At 61.6% G+C, this 15,787-nt stretch overlaps 1 protein-coding gene across 1 annotated transcript; it reads right to left on the bottom strand.

Moving 5' to 3' along the window:
• Positions 1-767: 767 nt before the first annotated feature.
• Positions 768-11,387, bottom strand: Mdfi (MyoD family inhibitor). The gene is made up of 4 exons (XM_021259850.2): positions 11,158-11,387; positions 5,832-6,014; positions 2,917-3,141; positions 768-1,400 (listed from the first exon to the last, which is right to left on the bottom strand). Exons 1-4 carry the CDS (start codon positions 11,231-11,233, stop codon positions 1,138-1,140), a joined length of 747 nt encoding a protein of 248 aa, XP_021115509.1. The 5' UTR covers positions 11,234-11,387; the 3' UTR covers positions 768-1,137.
• Between the last annotated feature and the right edge of the window lie 4,400 nt (positions 11,388-15,787).

Below are 15,787 nucleotides of genomic sequence, written 5' to 3'. Positions count from 1 at the left end.
GTCCCGACCGGGGCAGGTCCCTTCATGTCCTCGCAGTTTTGGTCAGGTCGCAGAGGTCAGAAAAGCTGGAAGTGGGCAAACTGAGGCCCACGGTATGTGACATTCTGAGCAGTCTGCATTCCATGAGGCCGCTTCCCCAGGGCCCCTCTTCCTTCAGAATTGCCTGATCCACTCCCAACATTGCCCCTGGGAGCAGCACCCACCCATGTCCCCTCGCACCCACTTTTCAAGGCCCTCCTAGAGCCACCCACATGGCCTGCCCTGGGACATCGAGGCCCAGGGTGGTGTCACTCCTGCTCCCCATCCAGGTCCATGCTGCCCCCAATAGCTTTGCAGTACCCAGGTCTCTCCTCCTCTCTGCAAAGGCACGAGACAGACGGCCGGTGGGGCTCCACAGTCCCGGCACGGGGTCCTCCTTTCTCAGGCCCTGGTGATGGGGCGACGGAGGATGGCGTGTGACGCCCCAGTCAGGCCCCGCCCACCTCCCAGAAGGCCCGGTGCACGCTGGGGCCTGTGCTGCCGACATGGGCGTCACCCTGTGCCTTGGAGTGACTTCACGGGGGCCAACTGGAGGACGAGTCAGAGGCAGATTAATTAATCAAAGCCGGAACACATCTGGTCTTGATGAATCCTGTGCCGAGGGTAACTGTTCCGGCTCTGGGTGCCCTTGTGTAAGGGAGCAGAAGGTGAGGGGACAGGACCCCGAGGGCAGGGTGGCCTCATGGGTGCAGAGTTCGCTTGAGCATTGGCACCGGGTGGGAGGATGCAGAGATGGACAAATGTCTTTATTTACAGCGACAAATAGCACAGACCCTCCCTCCGAGCCCCTCTGCCCTTCCAGTCTTGGCTGTGCCGCCCCATCCCATCCCACCCCAGGCCACTGTGTGGGTCAGGGAAGGACCCTCGGGACAGGGCAGGCCCAGAAGGGGCTCTTTTCACATTTCGCTGTCCTCCCGCTGAGGCACAGGGGAGGGGACCCCGGGAATGAGGACCCTGTCCCTCCCCTCCCCGGCGTTCACAGTGCTCTGCAGCCCTGGGACCCCGCCCCGCCCCACCCTGACAGTCCCCGGCCGGCCGGGAGAGGCCGAGTGGCGTGCGGACAGGGGTGCGTGCGCCCACCCCTTCGTCCCTCGCTGGTCAGGAGGAGAAGCAGAGGCCGCAGCACTCCATGCAGATCTCCAGGCAGTCGGCAGACTCGCAGCAGGCGTCCAGGATGCCGCAGTCCAGGCCGCAGGGCAGGTCACAGTCGGCGCCCTCGCCGGGGCCGCAGCAGCAGCAGCAGCAGCACAGGCAGGAGGCCTCTGAGCCGCAGGAGCCGCAGGCGGCGCAGTCCAGAACCAGGTTGCAGAGAGTCAGGAACTCACAGAACAGGCAGGACAGCACGCAGTGCACGCAGCAGTCTGGGGGCAGGGGCAGGACAGGTCACAGTGGGGACCCCAGGGTGGCAGAGCCCAGGGAGGCGGGGACGGCACCCAGGCAGCATCTTTGGGGCAGGCGATGACCACAGGCTCGGCGATCCAAGCCCAGCAGAGCAGGGTTCACACCAGGCAGCGGGTGGGGAGCCCCGGACTTGACCTCCCTCTACTTGTTTAAGAAACACCCTGGGGGTGACAGGTCCCCAGCACCCACTGTCCTACTGTTTGGGAGTAAACTCAAGTAGGTCCTCTGAGACAGCAAGATCGGGCTGCAGCGAGCCCACTCTACAGGTGCAGAAGCTGAGGCATGCAGTTCAGGAACTGTGGGTGACACCTAGAACCCTACAGTGGGTTCTTTAACCCTGGGGAAATGCAAACCCATGAACCTCCTCCTCATCACCTGCCCTCCTTCTACACTTGGCCTTGCCCAGATGGGCACCTCCTTGTTAAGCACCTCCTGACAGGTAGCCCTGAGGGTCTCTCCTGTCCCCCTGCCTCTGGCTGAAGGGGGAAGGTCCTCTTGCCATCCTGCCCCATCTAGAACTGGCTGGGGTCCTGCACCCCACATGCACCCTGGTGAGTCACTACTGTGTGTCTCCCTGTTGCTTTGTAGGTACAGTGTGGGGCCACCCAGCCCCTCCCTAGCCCCTGACTGCCTGCAGTGGCACCTGGCACCTCCCTGGCTGGGCCCTCCCCTGAGCCTATGGCCGCTCCTGCCCAGTGTGGGTGGCATGGGTGTCCCCCGGTTAATCTGGTCCTCTCCCTGCACTTGTCACAGTTAGGGATGAGGCCTCGGGCAGAACCTGCTCCTCACTCCGGGACCCAGCATCTGGACCCATCTCCTACAGTCATGCGTGCCCAACATGGACTGGGCAGGGATCAGGAGGCCCTGAGCACAGGCAGCTGTGTCCAGGTGGAATGGGCACTGGCCCCCCGGTGGTGGAGGATCTTTGTGTCGCAGGAGCAACAGCAGGTGGTGCTTTTGGGTCCTCTGACCCCCAGCCCCAGGTAAGCCCCATTTTCTTCTTGCCAAGTACTCTGCCTTCACTAGCCATATGGTCCACGCCTCCAGGAACATTTCTTTCTTTTTGTTTCTGGTGCTGGGGACCAGACTCTAGGAACCCAGGGTCTGGCGCATGGCAAGCATGTGCTCAACCACTGAGCTGCACCCCCAGACCCTCCAGGAAAATTCCTGATTCCAGAAATGGAGTGGTTTCCTCGGGATCTGCCCTGGGGCCCCGGGCCATGTCAGAGGGATTCTGAGAGAGCAGGGGTGGGAGGGCTCAGCCTGAAGAATTTGAGCGTCCTCAGTTTACCCAACAGGTGTGCTCTGCAAGGCTGGCAGATCTGAGTGGGCGTGCAGGGTACTGAGACCCTTGCTCTCGGGGCCCACGCAGAGGTTCAGGCCTGGGGTTCTGCATTTCTAGCCCGAACCCAGAGACCATGCTGCTGCGCTGGCCAAAGTCCGGGCAGTGAGAGAGGCTGGGCATGGGGTACCTACCTTCCTGTGCCTGCAGGGGGATCTGGGAGGAGGCTGACTTCGTGCTGCCCTTGCTCTTCTTGCTGCCCTGGCTGGCCAGGGACGGGTGAGACTGCAGCTTCCGGTGGGCCTTGGGGCCCCCGAGAGCACCGTTCCCAGCCCGCCTGGCACTGCCCGGCTCTGAGGGGTGGCTGGAGCCATTCGGCAGTAATGGGGTGTAGCCCAAGGGGTTCCCCTGAGGCTGGCCTGGAGAGGTGAAGAGAAAGGAGGCTGGGGGAAGCGTGGGGCCCCCAAAGCCCCCCCGTTCTGCTCTATTCATTCTTAGATGCCCTAGATTATCTTCTGCAGAGAGGAAACTGAGGCTCAGGGCCAAGCCATGAAATAGCAGCAGGCTGGGGGCCAGGTCCTGACTCCTAGTCCAGTGCTCATCTCACAAAGACAGAGGTACAAGGTGAATCAGGTGCTCAGAGCCTGAACCCCATTTCCTGTTTCGTTGAGACAAGGTCTCGCTAGGTGTAAGTTCTTGCTGGCTTTGAAATCAGAATGTAGTCCAGGCTGGCCTCCAAATAGCAATGATCCTCCTGCATCAGCCTCCCAAGTGCTGGGATGACAGGCATGCACCACCACACCTGGTTTAGGACTCCAATTTCTTCCCCCACCTGGAATCCACTCTCCTGTTCTTGGGTCCTGGGACTTCGGCTATGGAGGATGGGGGGACAGGGACAGCAGCGAAGCAGTTAACCTTCCCCTTGGCTGCTGCCAAGCCCCCAGCTGTTTTTGCCCTTGGTGCGCTGGGTGATTTATTGGAAACATGTTTGGAGACACAGGCCAGGCCTGGAACCCAGGGTCTCCTCAGGTAGCCCCTGTCTCCCGCTCCTTGCCCACAACCCTCCACTCAAGCCTCAGGCCCCACCTCTGTGGCAGGTGGCAGAAAGAGTGGGGTGGGGGCCATGGGGCCTGGGAGAGAAGGAAGAGGAAGCTGGTGGGGAGACTCGCAGCTCCCTCCCAGGCGGAGGCACTGAACCCCAGCTTTATCAGTGGGGCACAGGAAAGCTGACCCCTAGCCAGTGCCCAGCCTCTTCCTGGACCCTACCAGCCAGGGTGGCGGTGAGGGCAGGCACAGGTTCCTGGGGGTGCAGAAGGGGCCATGGGAGCTTGGTACCCCCCGCCAGAGTCCTGGCCAGGCCCTCTGTGAATGCCAGGTACTTCCATCCCCTGAGGCTGGGACCTGGGTCCCAGACACCCAGGCTGGAATGCACAGGAGGCAGATGGCGGAGGGTGAAGGGGGCCTGGCCTTCTAGCAATGGCAGTGGTCAACATGGAGCACGTACTGAGTACCTGCTGCATACGGGCACTGACCTAGCCACTAAACCCTCAACAGGAGAGTGCCCCTTTTTACTGATGAGGAAACAGTACCAGGGGGGACCAGCCTAGAGATTAAGAGCTGGGGCTTAGCAGGCAGCTAGGCCAGCGGGGGACAGAGGATCAAGTCTCAGCAGGTCACTACCACACACCCTCCTTTTCATTTTTTGAGACAGGGTCTTGCTAAGCTGCCCAGGGAGGACTTGAACTTTCGATCCTCCTGCCTCAGCCTCCCAAGCAGCTGGGATCACTGGAGTATTCACAAGTTTGAGCAATTATTCTGTACTAGGAGCAGCATCAAGAGCTTTTCACATCGTTGCTTCTTTGAGGATTGAAAGAGATCTCTCCAAGGTCTCATTTCACCGATGAGAAAATCCAGACCAAAAGAGGGCAAAAACTGGCAAAGGTCCATCAGCCCAGAAGTGGAGAAGACAGAGTCTGGAAGCTGGGGAAAAGGAGGGGGCTCTGGCCAGAGGTGTGGCTGGGCCCATGCGGGTAAACAGGGCCCAGGCCAGGGGAAGTGGCCAGGCCTGAACCATCCTGCCTGCCTCCCAGCACCACCGGGGGCTGGGCCTTGGCCATCTGCTGTGCCCCTCACCCTGCAGCCTAAACGTGGGTCCAGTGGGTGGCCAGGCGGGGCGAGCGGTCAGCTGGCCCAGGAGGTGTGGGCACACACAGCTCACCTGCGGCCTTGGCCGTGGTGTGGGGCTGAGTCACAGAGCAAACACTGGGCCAGAGACCCAGCAGTGTCTGTCCCATGCCCACCGGGGCCCTGCTCTGCGGCCGCTGCGCTGACTTCCTCTCAGTGCTGCAGCAGCGGGTGTCTCTGGCAGTGGCCAAGGGCACAGTGCTAGCTGGACTCGGTGCCCAGCTTCCAGGAAGCTGGCCTGGCTGCAGATGTCCTGGCTGGAGGTGGCTCCCAGTGCCCCAGTCGGCCGGGCAGGCAGCAGGACACAGAGCACACAGCCCGGAGGCCTGGGTGCCCCGGCCTGGGACCAGGGCGAGCGGTCTCCGTGCTTCCGTCTCCTGTCTGTAAGATGGGCTTGGCCATAGGTGCCCTTCTGCCCACTACAGGTGGATCCTAAAGCACAGATGCTCATGCCAGGAGGGCAATTTAGCAAGTACAGATGTATCTGTAGCCAGGTGTAGTAGTGCACGGCTGTAATCCCAGCACTCGGAGGGCTGAGGCAGGAGGATCGCTGTGAGTTTGAGGCCAGCCTGGTCTACACAGTGAGGTCAAGGCCAGCCTGGGCTACACAGTTCGACCCTGCCTCAAAGAAAAAAAAACATGTGTCTGTGGATTTGGTGGATCTTCGTTAGTTATTATACAACAACCCCCCACCCCAGCTCTTCTTTTTCCCTGCACTCTGGGTCCCCTGGGAGATGGGCTGCAGCAATCCCAGGTCCGGCCTCACCCACCCCGGCCTTCCCTCCCGCCTGAGCCCTGCTCCTGCCCACACTTGAGGGCCTGGCCAAGTGGAGAGCCAGGTGCTCCCCGCATTCCTGATGATTCACCTGGGTGGGATCCCACCCCTACATGTCGCCGCCCCAGCCTGCACTCCCCCGGGACTCACACGTCACAGCTTCTATGGGGACATCTCGGTCAGTGCTGTCCAGGGCCTGCAGAGCCCCAGGGCTGCTGCCTTGGGGCATGGGAGGTGCAGCCTCCTCCGGGGAGCCCTCCTGCGATGCTGCCTCTGCAGGATGAGCAGGTCCTGCTCCTACCTGAGGCCCAGGCAGGAGTGACACAGTCTGGGCTGGGGAGAAAGCAGAGGGCCATGTATTCCAGGGTGCCCTCCCGATTGCCCAGCCTGGCCCGTCCCACAGCTCGGGGGCCACTGAGCCGCATTCTTGGCCCTACACCGGGTCCCCAGCCCATTCCGCCTGGCACCGGCGTGGACTCAAAGAGTGCCTAATCCCCAACGGTGTGTGAGCCAGGATGTGTGTGCCGTGTGTTCGTGGTGTGCATGGATATGGTATCAGGAGGGGCCGGGGACCCAGCAGAGAGGCAAGGGGGAGGACCAGGAGACAGGGACAGGCGGCAGGGTGACAGGGAGAGGAGCAAAGAGCACCTCAGGGCGAGGTGACTGCACGGAAGGTGAGGGCCACGGGGACACAGGGGGAGCGGGGCCAGGGACAGGGTGAAAACAGGCAGCAGAGGGACGGCAGGAACTGGGTCAGAGAGCAGGACCCTGGCCTGGCAGGAGGAGCCCAGGGGAGAATCAGGGCAGCCAGGGTGCAGCGGGGGAGAGGCGAACCGCAGCCTCCTGGGTAATTACAGTGTCCGAGCAGGGCCGGCAGGATGCAGGCCTGGGGCCACCTTCAAACCCACATCTCCAGGGCAGCAGTGCCGGGGCCCTGGGGGAAGGGGGAGGAAGCATCTGTGGTCACAGCCTGGCCTAGGCCGCACAGGGCAGCCACGGGGTGACCCCAGGCCTCAAGTGAGCCCCTGCCCCCCACCCACCACGCAGGGAATGGGGCCTGAGACACCCAAGGGTCCTGAGGGGGTGTGGTCACAGAGAGGTGGAGGAAGACGGAGGACAACAGTGCAGCCCCAGAGTGAGAGACAAACACCTGCCACAGTGTGCAAGGGGTGCAGGGACCGGGCCCGGATGGAGGCAGAACTGCCTTGGAGATGGAACAGGGAGCAGGTAGGGCTCCCGTGAGCACCCATCACCAGCCGGAGGGCAGGGGAGGACAGGGAGGTGATGGCCGGGGTCACCCTGGGCTGCCTGCAAGGGACTCCAGGACTCGGTGGGTGGACACAGGCTGAGGGTGCCGCCTGAGTGCCCACGTCCCCCCAGACTCTGGTCCTTCATGGCCCTGGGGACAGAGGTCCTGGGGCCTATGTGGGTGGCACAGAGGACAGCAGCCCAGGCGGGCAGGCTGTGACTCGACCAGGGTAAACCACAGGCCCTGCTGGAGCCGGGAGCCGGGAGCTGGGACAGGGTGGGGAGGGCCTGGCGCCTGAGTCTCCACTGGGGCCCTCCCTGTCCACGGCTGCTTCTGTCCCAGCCCATCCTCTCTTCGGGCCTGTCCAGAGCCACCCTTGCCATCACATTACCAGAGAGGTCAGATGGCTTTCGGAAGATCACAGCAGGGATGAAGGGGGCCAGGCATGTGGAGACACATCCTGGGAGGCTCAGGGCCTGGGTCCGAATCTCCAGGGACAGAGGGGTCTTCTAGCCCCTGGCCCTGGTCCAGGCCCTGACCCAGGGTCCCGATTCTCCCACAGGGTATAAGGAAAGACAGAAAGGAGCAGGGAGGTCCACGTCCTGGTCCTCACCAGCCAGCAGCTGGGGCAGGTTGCCACAATCCATCAGCTTGTGTGTAAAGGGAATTCTAAGGCTTAGCCCTTCGGGTTTCAAGGACCACAGCAGGCCGGCCTGGTGGCCACATCCCAGGCTTTGTCCTGAGTCACCAGGGTGCACACGGTGACAATGTTGGTGCTGTAGTAGACGGAGCCCAGGTTTCTGCTCTCTGGGTCGCAAGGGTTAGAGAGAGGAAGGCGAGAAAGACAGTGAAGGAGCCTGGAGTCCCCACGTCCCTCCATGCCCATTCTCTCCACCACTCCCCACCACCACCTGCAGGGCTGGCGACCTTGAGCCTCCACTAGGAAGCTCTGGAGAGCAGGATGAGGCCAGTCCTGCAGCAGCCAGCCGTTCTGGACTGAGCCTCAGACCTGGGGAAAATGAGGAAGGGCAGAAACCAGTCTGTGGTCTGGACCTGACTCAGGAGAGGTCACAACGGGGACTCAGCACATGAGCAAGACAGGACTGAATCACACAGCCAGGGGCAGGCATCAGAATCAGAGGGAAAGCTGGGCGTGGTGGCGCACACCTGTAATCCTGACACTCAGGAGGCTGAGGCAGGAGGCTCATCAAGAGTTGGAGGCCAGCCTGAGCTACATAGTGAGTTCAAGGCCAGCCTGGACTACATAGTGGGACCCTGTCTAAAAAACAAACAAACAAACAAACAAAAACCCCGAAAGAAATAAAAGGACCACAAAGAAGAAAAGAAGCAGCAGTAGAGAATTCCCAGCTTGCAAAGCCCTGCCATTGCCCCTGCCCCAGCAGACCTCAATGTGGAGAAGAGCCCTAGGTGCAGGAGGGGCAGGAGGGTCAGACAGGAGGCAGGGTGACCTGCACACACATCCAGAGGCCCAGAGCCAGCTGTCCTTTGTGACCAAGGGACAGCACCATCCAGCAGAGGGTCTATGAAGAGCATCTCCTGGAGGGCAGAGCACAGGCCGGCGAGGTGCTAGGGCTGAGTGGGCAGGGCTGGAGTCCCCAGCCAGAGCCCTGCTGTCCCCACAGGTGCCATGTGCTCACCTGACTGGGGCGGCACCAGCATGCCCGTGGCCCGGCCCTGCAGCTGGGGGCAGGCCCTGTGGATCTCGTCCCCGTGGGTCTGCTTCCCTCCAAGCCTGGACAGTGCCTGTGTCCCTCAAATCCAGCCCCTCCTGCCTCTGTGGACAGCAGCCTGGGCTTTTCCTTGGAGTGCCGATCATCTCTAAGAGAAGACCAGGCCCTCTTCTGATCTGGAACCCTGCACTTTGTTCTGCTTGGCCCGGCATCCGTGCCCTCTGCCAACATCTTCATAGACTTTTTTTTTTTGGTAGCGGGGATCGAACTCAGGACCTTGCACTTGTGAGGCAGGCAATGAAACCACTGAGCTAAATCCCTAGCCCCTCTGCCAACATCTTCAATGGATTCAGCGGACAAAAGTCCTGGGCTCCAGGCAGACAAGCCTCTCCGTGGCTCTCGGCCACCACCAGGCCTGCTGATCAGTCTGCTCAGGCTACATGGTGCCTCCTGACCACTGCCCAAGCCCAGCCCATCCTTCCTGACCCAGCTGGAACCGCTCTTCCTCCCAAATGCCTTCCCTGACCCGGGGCTGGGCAGTGCCTTCTCTGCACAGTGCAGCTGCTGGGAACTTGGTGCCTGTTGGTCATAACCAGTCCCGGAGGCCTGCTATTCACAAGGACTGCAGCCCTCCTCTTTCCCACCACTGGGGCAGGGGCTGGATTTGTAGTAACCCCAGACGGTGCTCAGCCCACGTGTGGGTGAGTGCCGAGCCCTGGAGTTCGGGGGCCGGGGTCAGGAGAAGGAAAGAGATGGGGATGAACCCCCAGGAGGCTGGAAACAGTGGACTCCTTTGATGTACACGTGGTCCTAGGGCACCAAGCTAAGCTGTCAACTAGGTGGGGTTGCCTTAATTTGATTTTAGGTCCTAAGGCTCTGATTCCCCAGGAAATTCAATTTAGAACCTGGTGCCGGAATGCGAGTCCGCAGTGCTGGGCAGAAGTCTGGGGCTCTGAAGGCAGGGAAGGAGGAGGCCACTGGGGGAGCCCAGGGCGTGGGCCTGGCCACCTGGCCCGGCCAGTGCTGCTCTGAGTCTGCTGCGTCCCCTCGGTGGTCGTCTTGGGTGGCCAAGGAAGGGCCCCGGGGCTTTGCTGTCCTGTCTTGGCCTGCAGGAGCGTGGGGGACTCGGTCTCAGCTTCAGGCGTCTGTGGGGTTTTGGCTGGGTCGCCTGCGGTTTGGGCTTCCTGGGCAGCAGGCTCAGTCTCCCAAGGCCACAGCAGCAAGGCAGAAAGAGGCCTGTGTTATGAAAGCCGCACTGTCTGGCCTGGGCCACCCTGGGCAGGGGGTGTGCTGGGGTACTGACCAGGAAGTGGCTCTGCCCGGCGCATTCTGAGCCCCTGCTCTGCAGCGGGGCTGGGTGAGGGAGAGATGGAGTGGGTCTTGGACAAGGGGGTGGTCGTGGAGGGGACAGAGAAAGCGGCTAAGGGAGGAAGAAAGTGTGAGGGGTGGAAGAGAAAGGGAGCAAGGGAGACAGGAGGGGTGAGGCTGGCAGCCCCTGCACAGCTCTTCCCTGCAGCCCGACGCCCCCCTCCCATCGAGAAGCTCCTTCTGCAGAAGCAGCAGAGACCCCAGGGGGAGTGTGTGCTGGCCACCAGCCAGGTGGCTTCCCCTGACCCACCCTGGTGTAGAGACCCCCGCTCCACAGCCCAGGGGGTCCATCCGGGGAGACAGGACCCCAGACTTGGAGGCTGAGGGAGGGCAGGGAGTGAGGTGGAGGCAGAGAGGAGAAAGGAGCCCCAGGGAGGCAGAGCCTGAGTGACCGGGGCCTGCACTTGGGGCACCCGTGCCCTGCACGAATCCCATCGCTCCCACTTTCCCGGGGCACCCAAGCTGAGCCTGTGGACAGGGAGGGGTGGCGACCCCAGGACAGGGTCCCTGCGGGATGGCAACCTGCCTTGGTTCCGATGAGGGGAAGGTGTGGTCTACGCTTATGTCTGGGCCTGCTGTGGGGACCGCAGGAGGACAGAGACAGCAAGGAGAAGGCAGCGGGAGGGGAGGGGCCGCCCTGCAGCAGCCCCGGGCAGACAAAAGTTTTCGGGAAGCGCTGGGCTCTGCCTGCGCTGAGGGAAGGGAAGAGGACTCGGGCACCCCCACTCCCTCCAGCCCGCCAGAGGCCCCGTAAATATTTACACACTGGGCAGAAACGGTGAGGACACCCGTCCCGGGGCAGACTGATGCCTCAGGGGGTGTGGGTCTGGTGTCTGGTGTGTGTGTGCTGTGTGCGTGCTATACGTGTGTGTCCGCTTTGTCTGGTGTGCGTGTGCTGTTCTCTGTGTGTGCGTGTGTGTGTGTGTGTGTGTGTGCGCGCGCGCGCGCCTGTGTCTGCTGCGTGTGCGCCTATGGGCTGGGGCGAGTCGAGCCAACTTGGCGCGGCCGCCTCCGTTCTGGCCAGGCCTCCCCACCCGGCCCTCCACTATCCTTGGACCGGGTCCCCGAATCCCAGACTCCCCACCCCCTCCCCACTGCGCTCGCGGGCCGTCTCCTCGGGTGGCAGGGACGGAACCAGCCGCCCCCTCGCGCTCCTTCCCGCTCCTACCTGGCTCCACGGCTGCGCCAGGGGCTCCATGGGGCGCGTCGTGGCGAGAGGGGCTTTGGCCGCTCACTTGGGACATCTGCCCGGGGCCTGCGGGGGACAGGGCTCAGAGGGCTGCGGCGTCGTGCGCTGTGCCCGGCTGGGCTCCCTCGCCGCGCGCCCCGCCGAGGGCTGCAGCCCGCGCCCCCTCCTCCGCTCACCCGCCGCGCGCCCCTTCCTCGTCCCCGCGCCCCGGCTCCTCCCCTCCCACCCCCCACCCTGTCCCCGCCCCTCTTCGCCTCCCCGCCCCCACGTCCCCTCCCCCGGGCCGGACACGTCTGTCCGCGGGGCGCCGCGGCCCGCGCCCCCACAGGAAGCCGGCCCGGCGCGTTTCCTCCGAGAGCTCCGAGCGGGGCCCGGGCTCCCCAAGTCCCCGCCCCAGGCCCGAGCCTCGAGGACTGCGCGGTTCCCTTTGTCCTCAACTCTGTAAAAGTTTGCAAAGAATCAGAGCAAAGAGAGAAACCGCCAGCCCCCAAATCTCGCTCCAAAGAAGGGGCAGTAGGGGTCCTCAGGCACGTTTTGCCCATCTTCCGACTCCCTCGCGTCCTAATCTGGGTAATCTGGGCAACCCCCGGAGCCCAGCCCGCAGAAGTCCTGGCTCTGGGAAACCCGAGCCTCGACTCCCCAGCACCCCGTCCTGAGAGCGCCCCGGTCTCTACCCACCCACGGCGTGGGAAGGCGGGTCGCGCCCCGACTTTGGAGCCGCGAGGGCTCTGCGCCCTGAGCTCAGCCCGGAGTCCCGGGTCTCCTAGAATGGAAGCGCGGGCAGAAGGCGACGAGGGGGCCCACGCTTGGACTGGAGCTCCGGGGACTCGGGGACCCTCGGGTGACCTCGAGACCCAGTCCTGGAGAACGGAGGAGGACGCGGAGCTGTGGCTGCCGAGCGGGCTGGGTGGGCCCATGGATGTTCAGGTGGGGTGACAGGCGGTGCCCGGTGGGGTGACAGCGCCTCAGCCACCCTCGCCTCGGGGCAGCCGCAGTGGCGTCTGGACTCCACCGAGGGGCGGGCGGCGACGCCTGGCCACCTCTCCGGTCCGAGCTATAGCATAGCCGAGGTGGAGGGGGCGGGACCGGGCAGGGACTCGGGGCTCCCCCCACTCCGTCCTTGAAGTCACTACTTACGGCGATCGCAGGTCCCGGGGCACCGCTGGGGCCCGGCCCGGCGTGGCCCCCACGGTACCCGGCGCACTGTCCCCTCGGCGCCCGCGTCCCCGTACCTGCGATGCCTGCGTCCCGAGGAGGGGAGCTTGCGGAGAGGAGGGGTACCGCCCTCGAGGCTGGGCTGCGCACCGCGGGGGTCTGGCCTGGTGCCCAGGAGCCCGCCCGGGACCGGGCCGAGGTGTGGGCACGCTAGGGAGCCGACTCGCGCACCCTTCCCTGCCGGGCTGAGTCACCCGGACGCGCCTGCACGGGCCAGGCGGCCGCCGCATTCTTACCTGGGCCTGGGGCAGGGCCTCGCGCCTCCAAGGGCGGGGTCTCTGTCCTCTCAGGAGCCCTTGCCCGGGTCTCAGACCTCCGCTCTGCGCCCTCTCCCCTTAGCCTCTCAGTCTCAGCTCTGGGCCCCTAAACTCTGGGAGACCCCTTACGGTCCCAACTTGCCCGCGGAATCTCAAAAGCCCTTGGATCTGGCCCAGGACTAAAGTCTGCTTACAGTTTGACTCTGCGCGGGTTACATAGGTGTGCTGGTTTGCAAGGATTCAGCAGCTGAATGTATAAGGTACACGCACGTTTTGGGGTGATGATCATACTTGGATGAAAGTGTTTAAAAAACCAACGCTTTAGAGTCTGCATTTCAGGACAGGAACAACAGGGCTGTGGTCCTTGCGTGGAGCCCCTCCCCCCCAGTCTGTGTTTCTTTGGGGAACTCTTTGCTGCCTCTGAGCCTCAGAGAGATGAGCATTGAGGTGCTCAATGTGTACCCCAAAGGGTTCATCGAAGCACTTGACTGTGTAACTTTAGAGGGCACCCAGGTAATAATATTTTAAGGCCAAAATTTTTTTTTTGAGAATCAAACCCAGGACCTCACATATGGTAGGTAGGCAAATGCTCTACCACTGAGCTATATCCTCAAGCCTTTTTACATACTAAGGTGCGCAGGCTGGCCTGGAATTCAAAATCCTGCCTCAGCCTCCCAAGGGGCTAGCATTACAGGTGTGTGCCCTTGCATCTGGCTTAAGGCAATATTTTTAAGAAGCAAGTAAGCAAACTAGTTCTGTGGACCAGCTGCCTGTTTTGTAAATAAAGTTTTGTTTTGTTTTGCTTTGGGTACCAGGGATTGAACTTAGGACCTTATGCTTGGGAGGCAGGCACAGTGCCACTGAACTACATCCCCGGCCCTGTAAATAAAGTTTTATTGGCAGCCAGGCATGGTAGTGCAGGCCTGTAATCCCAGCACTCAGGAAGCTGAGACAGGAAGACCACAACTTCGAAGCCAAATGTTGGTATTTTGCTTCCCATGCGCTTTTTTGACATAAATTTTGATTTTAAATAGATTGCAAGGAAAAAGTTTTTTTCTTAATGACTGAGGTATTGGATGCCCCTGTTAAGTTTTGCACCTGGGCCAAGTGCCTCACTCTTGTGCCTGGCCTGTTGCTGTCTCTCCTTGCAGGGCCTGGCCAGACTCCTGGATGGTGAGGGGACAGCAGGTGCAACCCTGCCTCAGCACCAGGGGGCTATCAGGAGCCCGGCCGAGCTTCCCAGGGCCCACTGCTCAGATTAGAGCCAAATGCACCTCCAGTGTGACCAGCAGCCTCCTGTGCGGGGCTCCAGCGCCCCGGGCTCCACGTCCCCTCCTTTCTTCCCTCCTAGCCAGGCTGCTTCCGTCTTGTATTATTTTTAACTTATCAAGCGTGTTCTCACTCAGGGCCTTTGCACTTGCTCTTCCTCTGTCCAGAATGCCCTTCTAGGGTGCCTTCTCTCGCTTCCTCTGCTTGAGTCTCCGTCTAAGTGAGGCCTTGCGAGACCCATCCCTCTCCGCCGGCGCACCACTCCATTGCCCTCCATAGACCTTTCTGCCTCCTGACTACATACCTGCTTGTTAACAGCTACAGTGCACTGGCCCGAACTGTGGCTGCCGTGGAGAGCTTGGTGCATGTTTCCAGGTTTCCAGGTGGGGAAACAGGCCAGAGACTGGAAGGCACTAATGAGAGTCTGCAGCAAGTGAGCCGCAAACCAACCAGGACCACGGTGTCCAGACCCCCAGCTCAGCGCTCTCTCCTGCTCCCTGCAAACTGCCCCCAGTGCCCTCCTGGTAGCCAAGTAACCCCTTGCATAGGCTCCGTCCCACGTGCTTGGTCCCTCAGTTGCCCCTCAGTGAGCTCACAAGCCCAGCTCTGCTCTAGTTGGCCCCCCAAGCCGCCCTGGCCACTGCCACCTGCATGCACAGATCCCCCTCACTTCCTGTCCCCAGCACAGGCCAGTGGCTGGGCTGGGGCCACAGCTGTGGTCTTAGCACCTGGAGAAGGGGGACAGGATGGTCAGTCTGGGAAGCAGAGTCCTTCCACAAGAGGGCTGGGAAAAGCAGCTGGGTTTTGTTTTGTTTTGCTTGGGGTTTGTTTTCTTACCTTTTTTTTTTTTTTGGTACCGGGGATCGAACTCCGGTCCTTGCGCTTGCACAGCAGGCGGCGAAACCACTGAGCTAAATCCCCAGCCCTGGGGTTTGTTTTCTTGAGACAGGGTCTCACTCCATGGTCTAGGCTGGCCTCGAACTCCTGTGCTCTGTCAATCCTCCTGCCTCAGCCCCCTGTGTAGCTGAGATGACAGGCATGTGCACAGGGCCTGGCGAGGTATGGTTTGTGTGTGGTGGAGGGAGAGCACTGGCTAGGGATTGGGAGTCAGCCTCCTCCATTCCTAGGCCCCTCTCTGATGGCAAGAAGTGGGATCCTGAAGGACAGAGCTTGGGATGGTGAGGGAGCTCAGGCCTGGCACATGCCTGTAAGGCTAGCACTCGGGAGGCTGAGGCAGGAGGATCGCCACTAGTTCAAGGTCAGCCTGGGTTACATAGTGAGACCCTCTCTTAAAACAAACAAAGAAAAAATTGCCAAAAAAGTAAGCATAAATGTCTGCAATCTAAATAGCTGAGGTAAATAGAAACAGGGATTTCTCCCTGTGCTCCCTGTGAAGCCTAAAGAAGCTGCAGCTTTTCGCGGGTCCCATATTTCTTTGACAGTCTGCTAAAAACTATAGGTCCCCTCTCCACCCCTGCCTCAAGGAAACAGCATTTGCAGTACTAGTTTGGGAGATTTCCAGGTCCCGGAATGCTGCAGGATACCGGGACGGACATGCTCATGTCTCGGTGGCATGGCATTTGTGGCTAGAAGAGGGAATTGGATCCACGTCTGTGATCTCGTTCCCAGGTACTGTCCGTTTTGAAAGCAACGTGACATTATGGATGAGACTAAGCAAAGCAGAGTAGATGGGAAGTAGGAGGGTGGGCCGAGCGCCATGCTGAGAAAGTGGCCCTTAGTAGCCAAGCGAAGAGGACAGGGCCGTGGGTGTGGGTGGCAGTGGGGACACAGATGGGGGCTCTGCATCGTGGCTCTGCAGAGGCCCGTGGGCTCTAGTTGGGATGACAGATGGTCTGGATGGAGGATGT

This window comes from Heterocephalus glaber, unplaced genomic scaffold (genome assembly GCF_053883595.1).
Source record: "Heterocephalus glaber isolate CG9 unplaced genomic scaffold, H.glaber_assembly_v1.0 deba00001497, whole genome shotgun sequence".
NCBI classification, from domain to species: domain Eukaryota; kingdom Metazoa; phylum Chordata; class Mammalia; order Rodentia; family Bathyergidae; genus Heterocephalus; species Heterocephalus glaber.
Note: the sequence above shows the minus strand (reverse complement) of the source record. Positions and strands in the feature narration are given on the sequence as shown.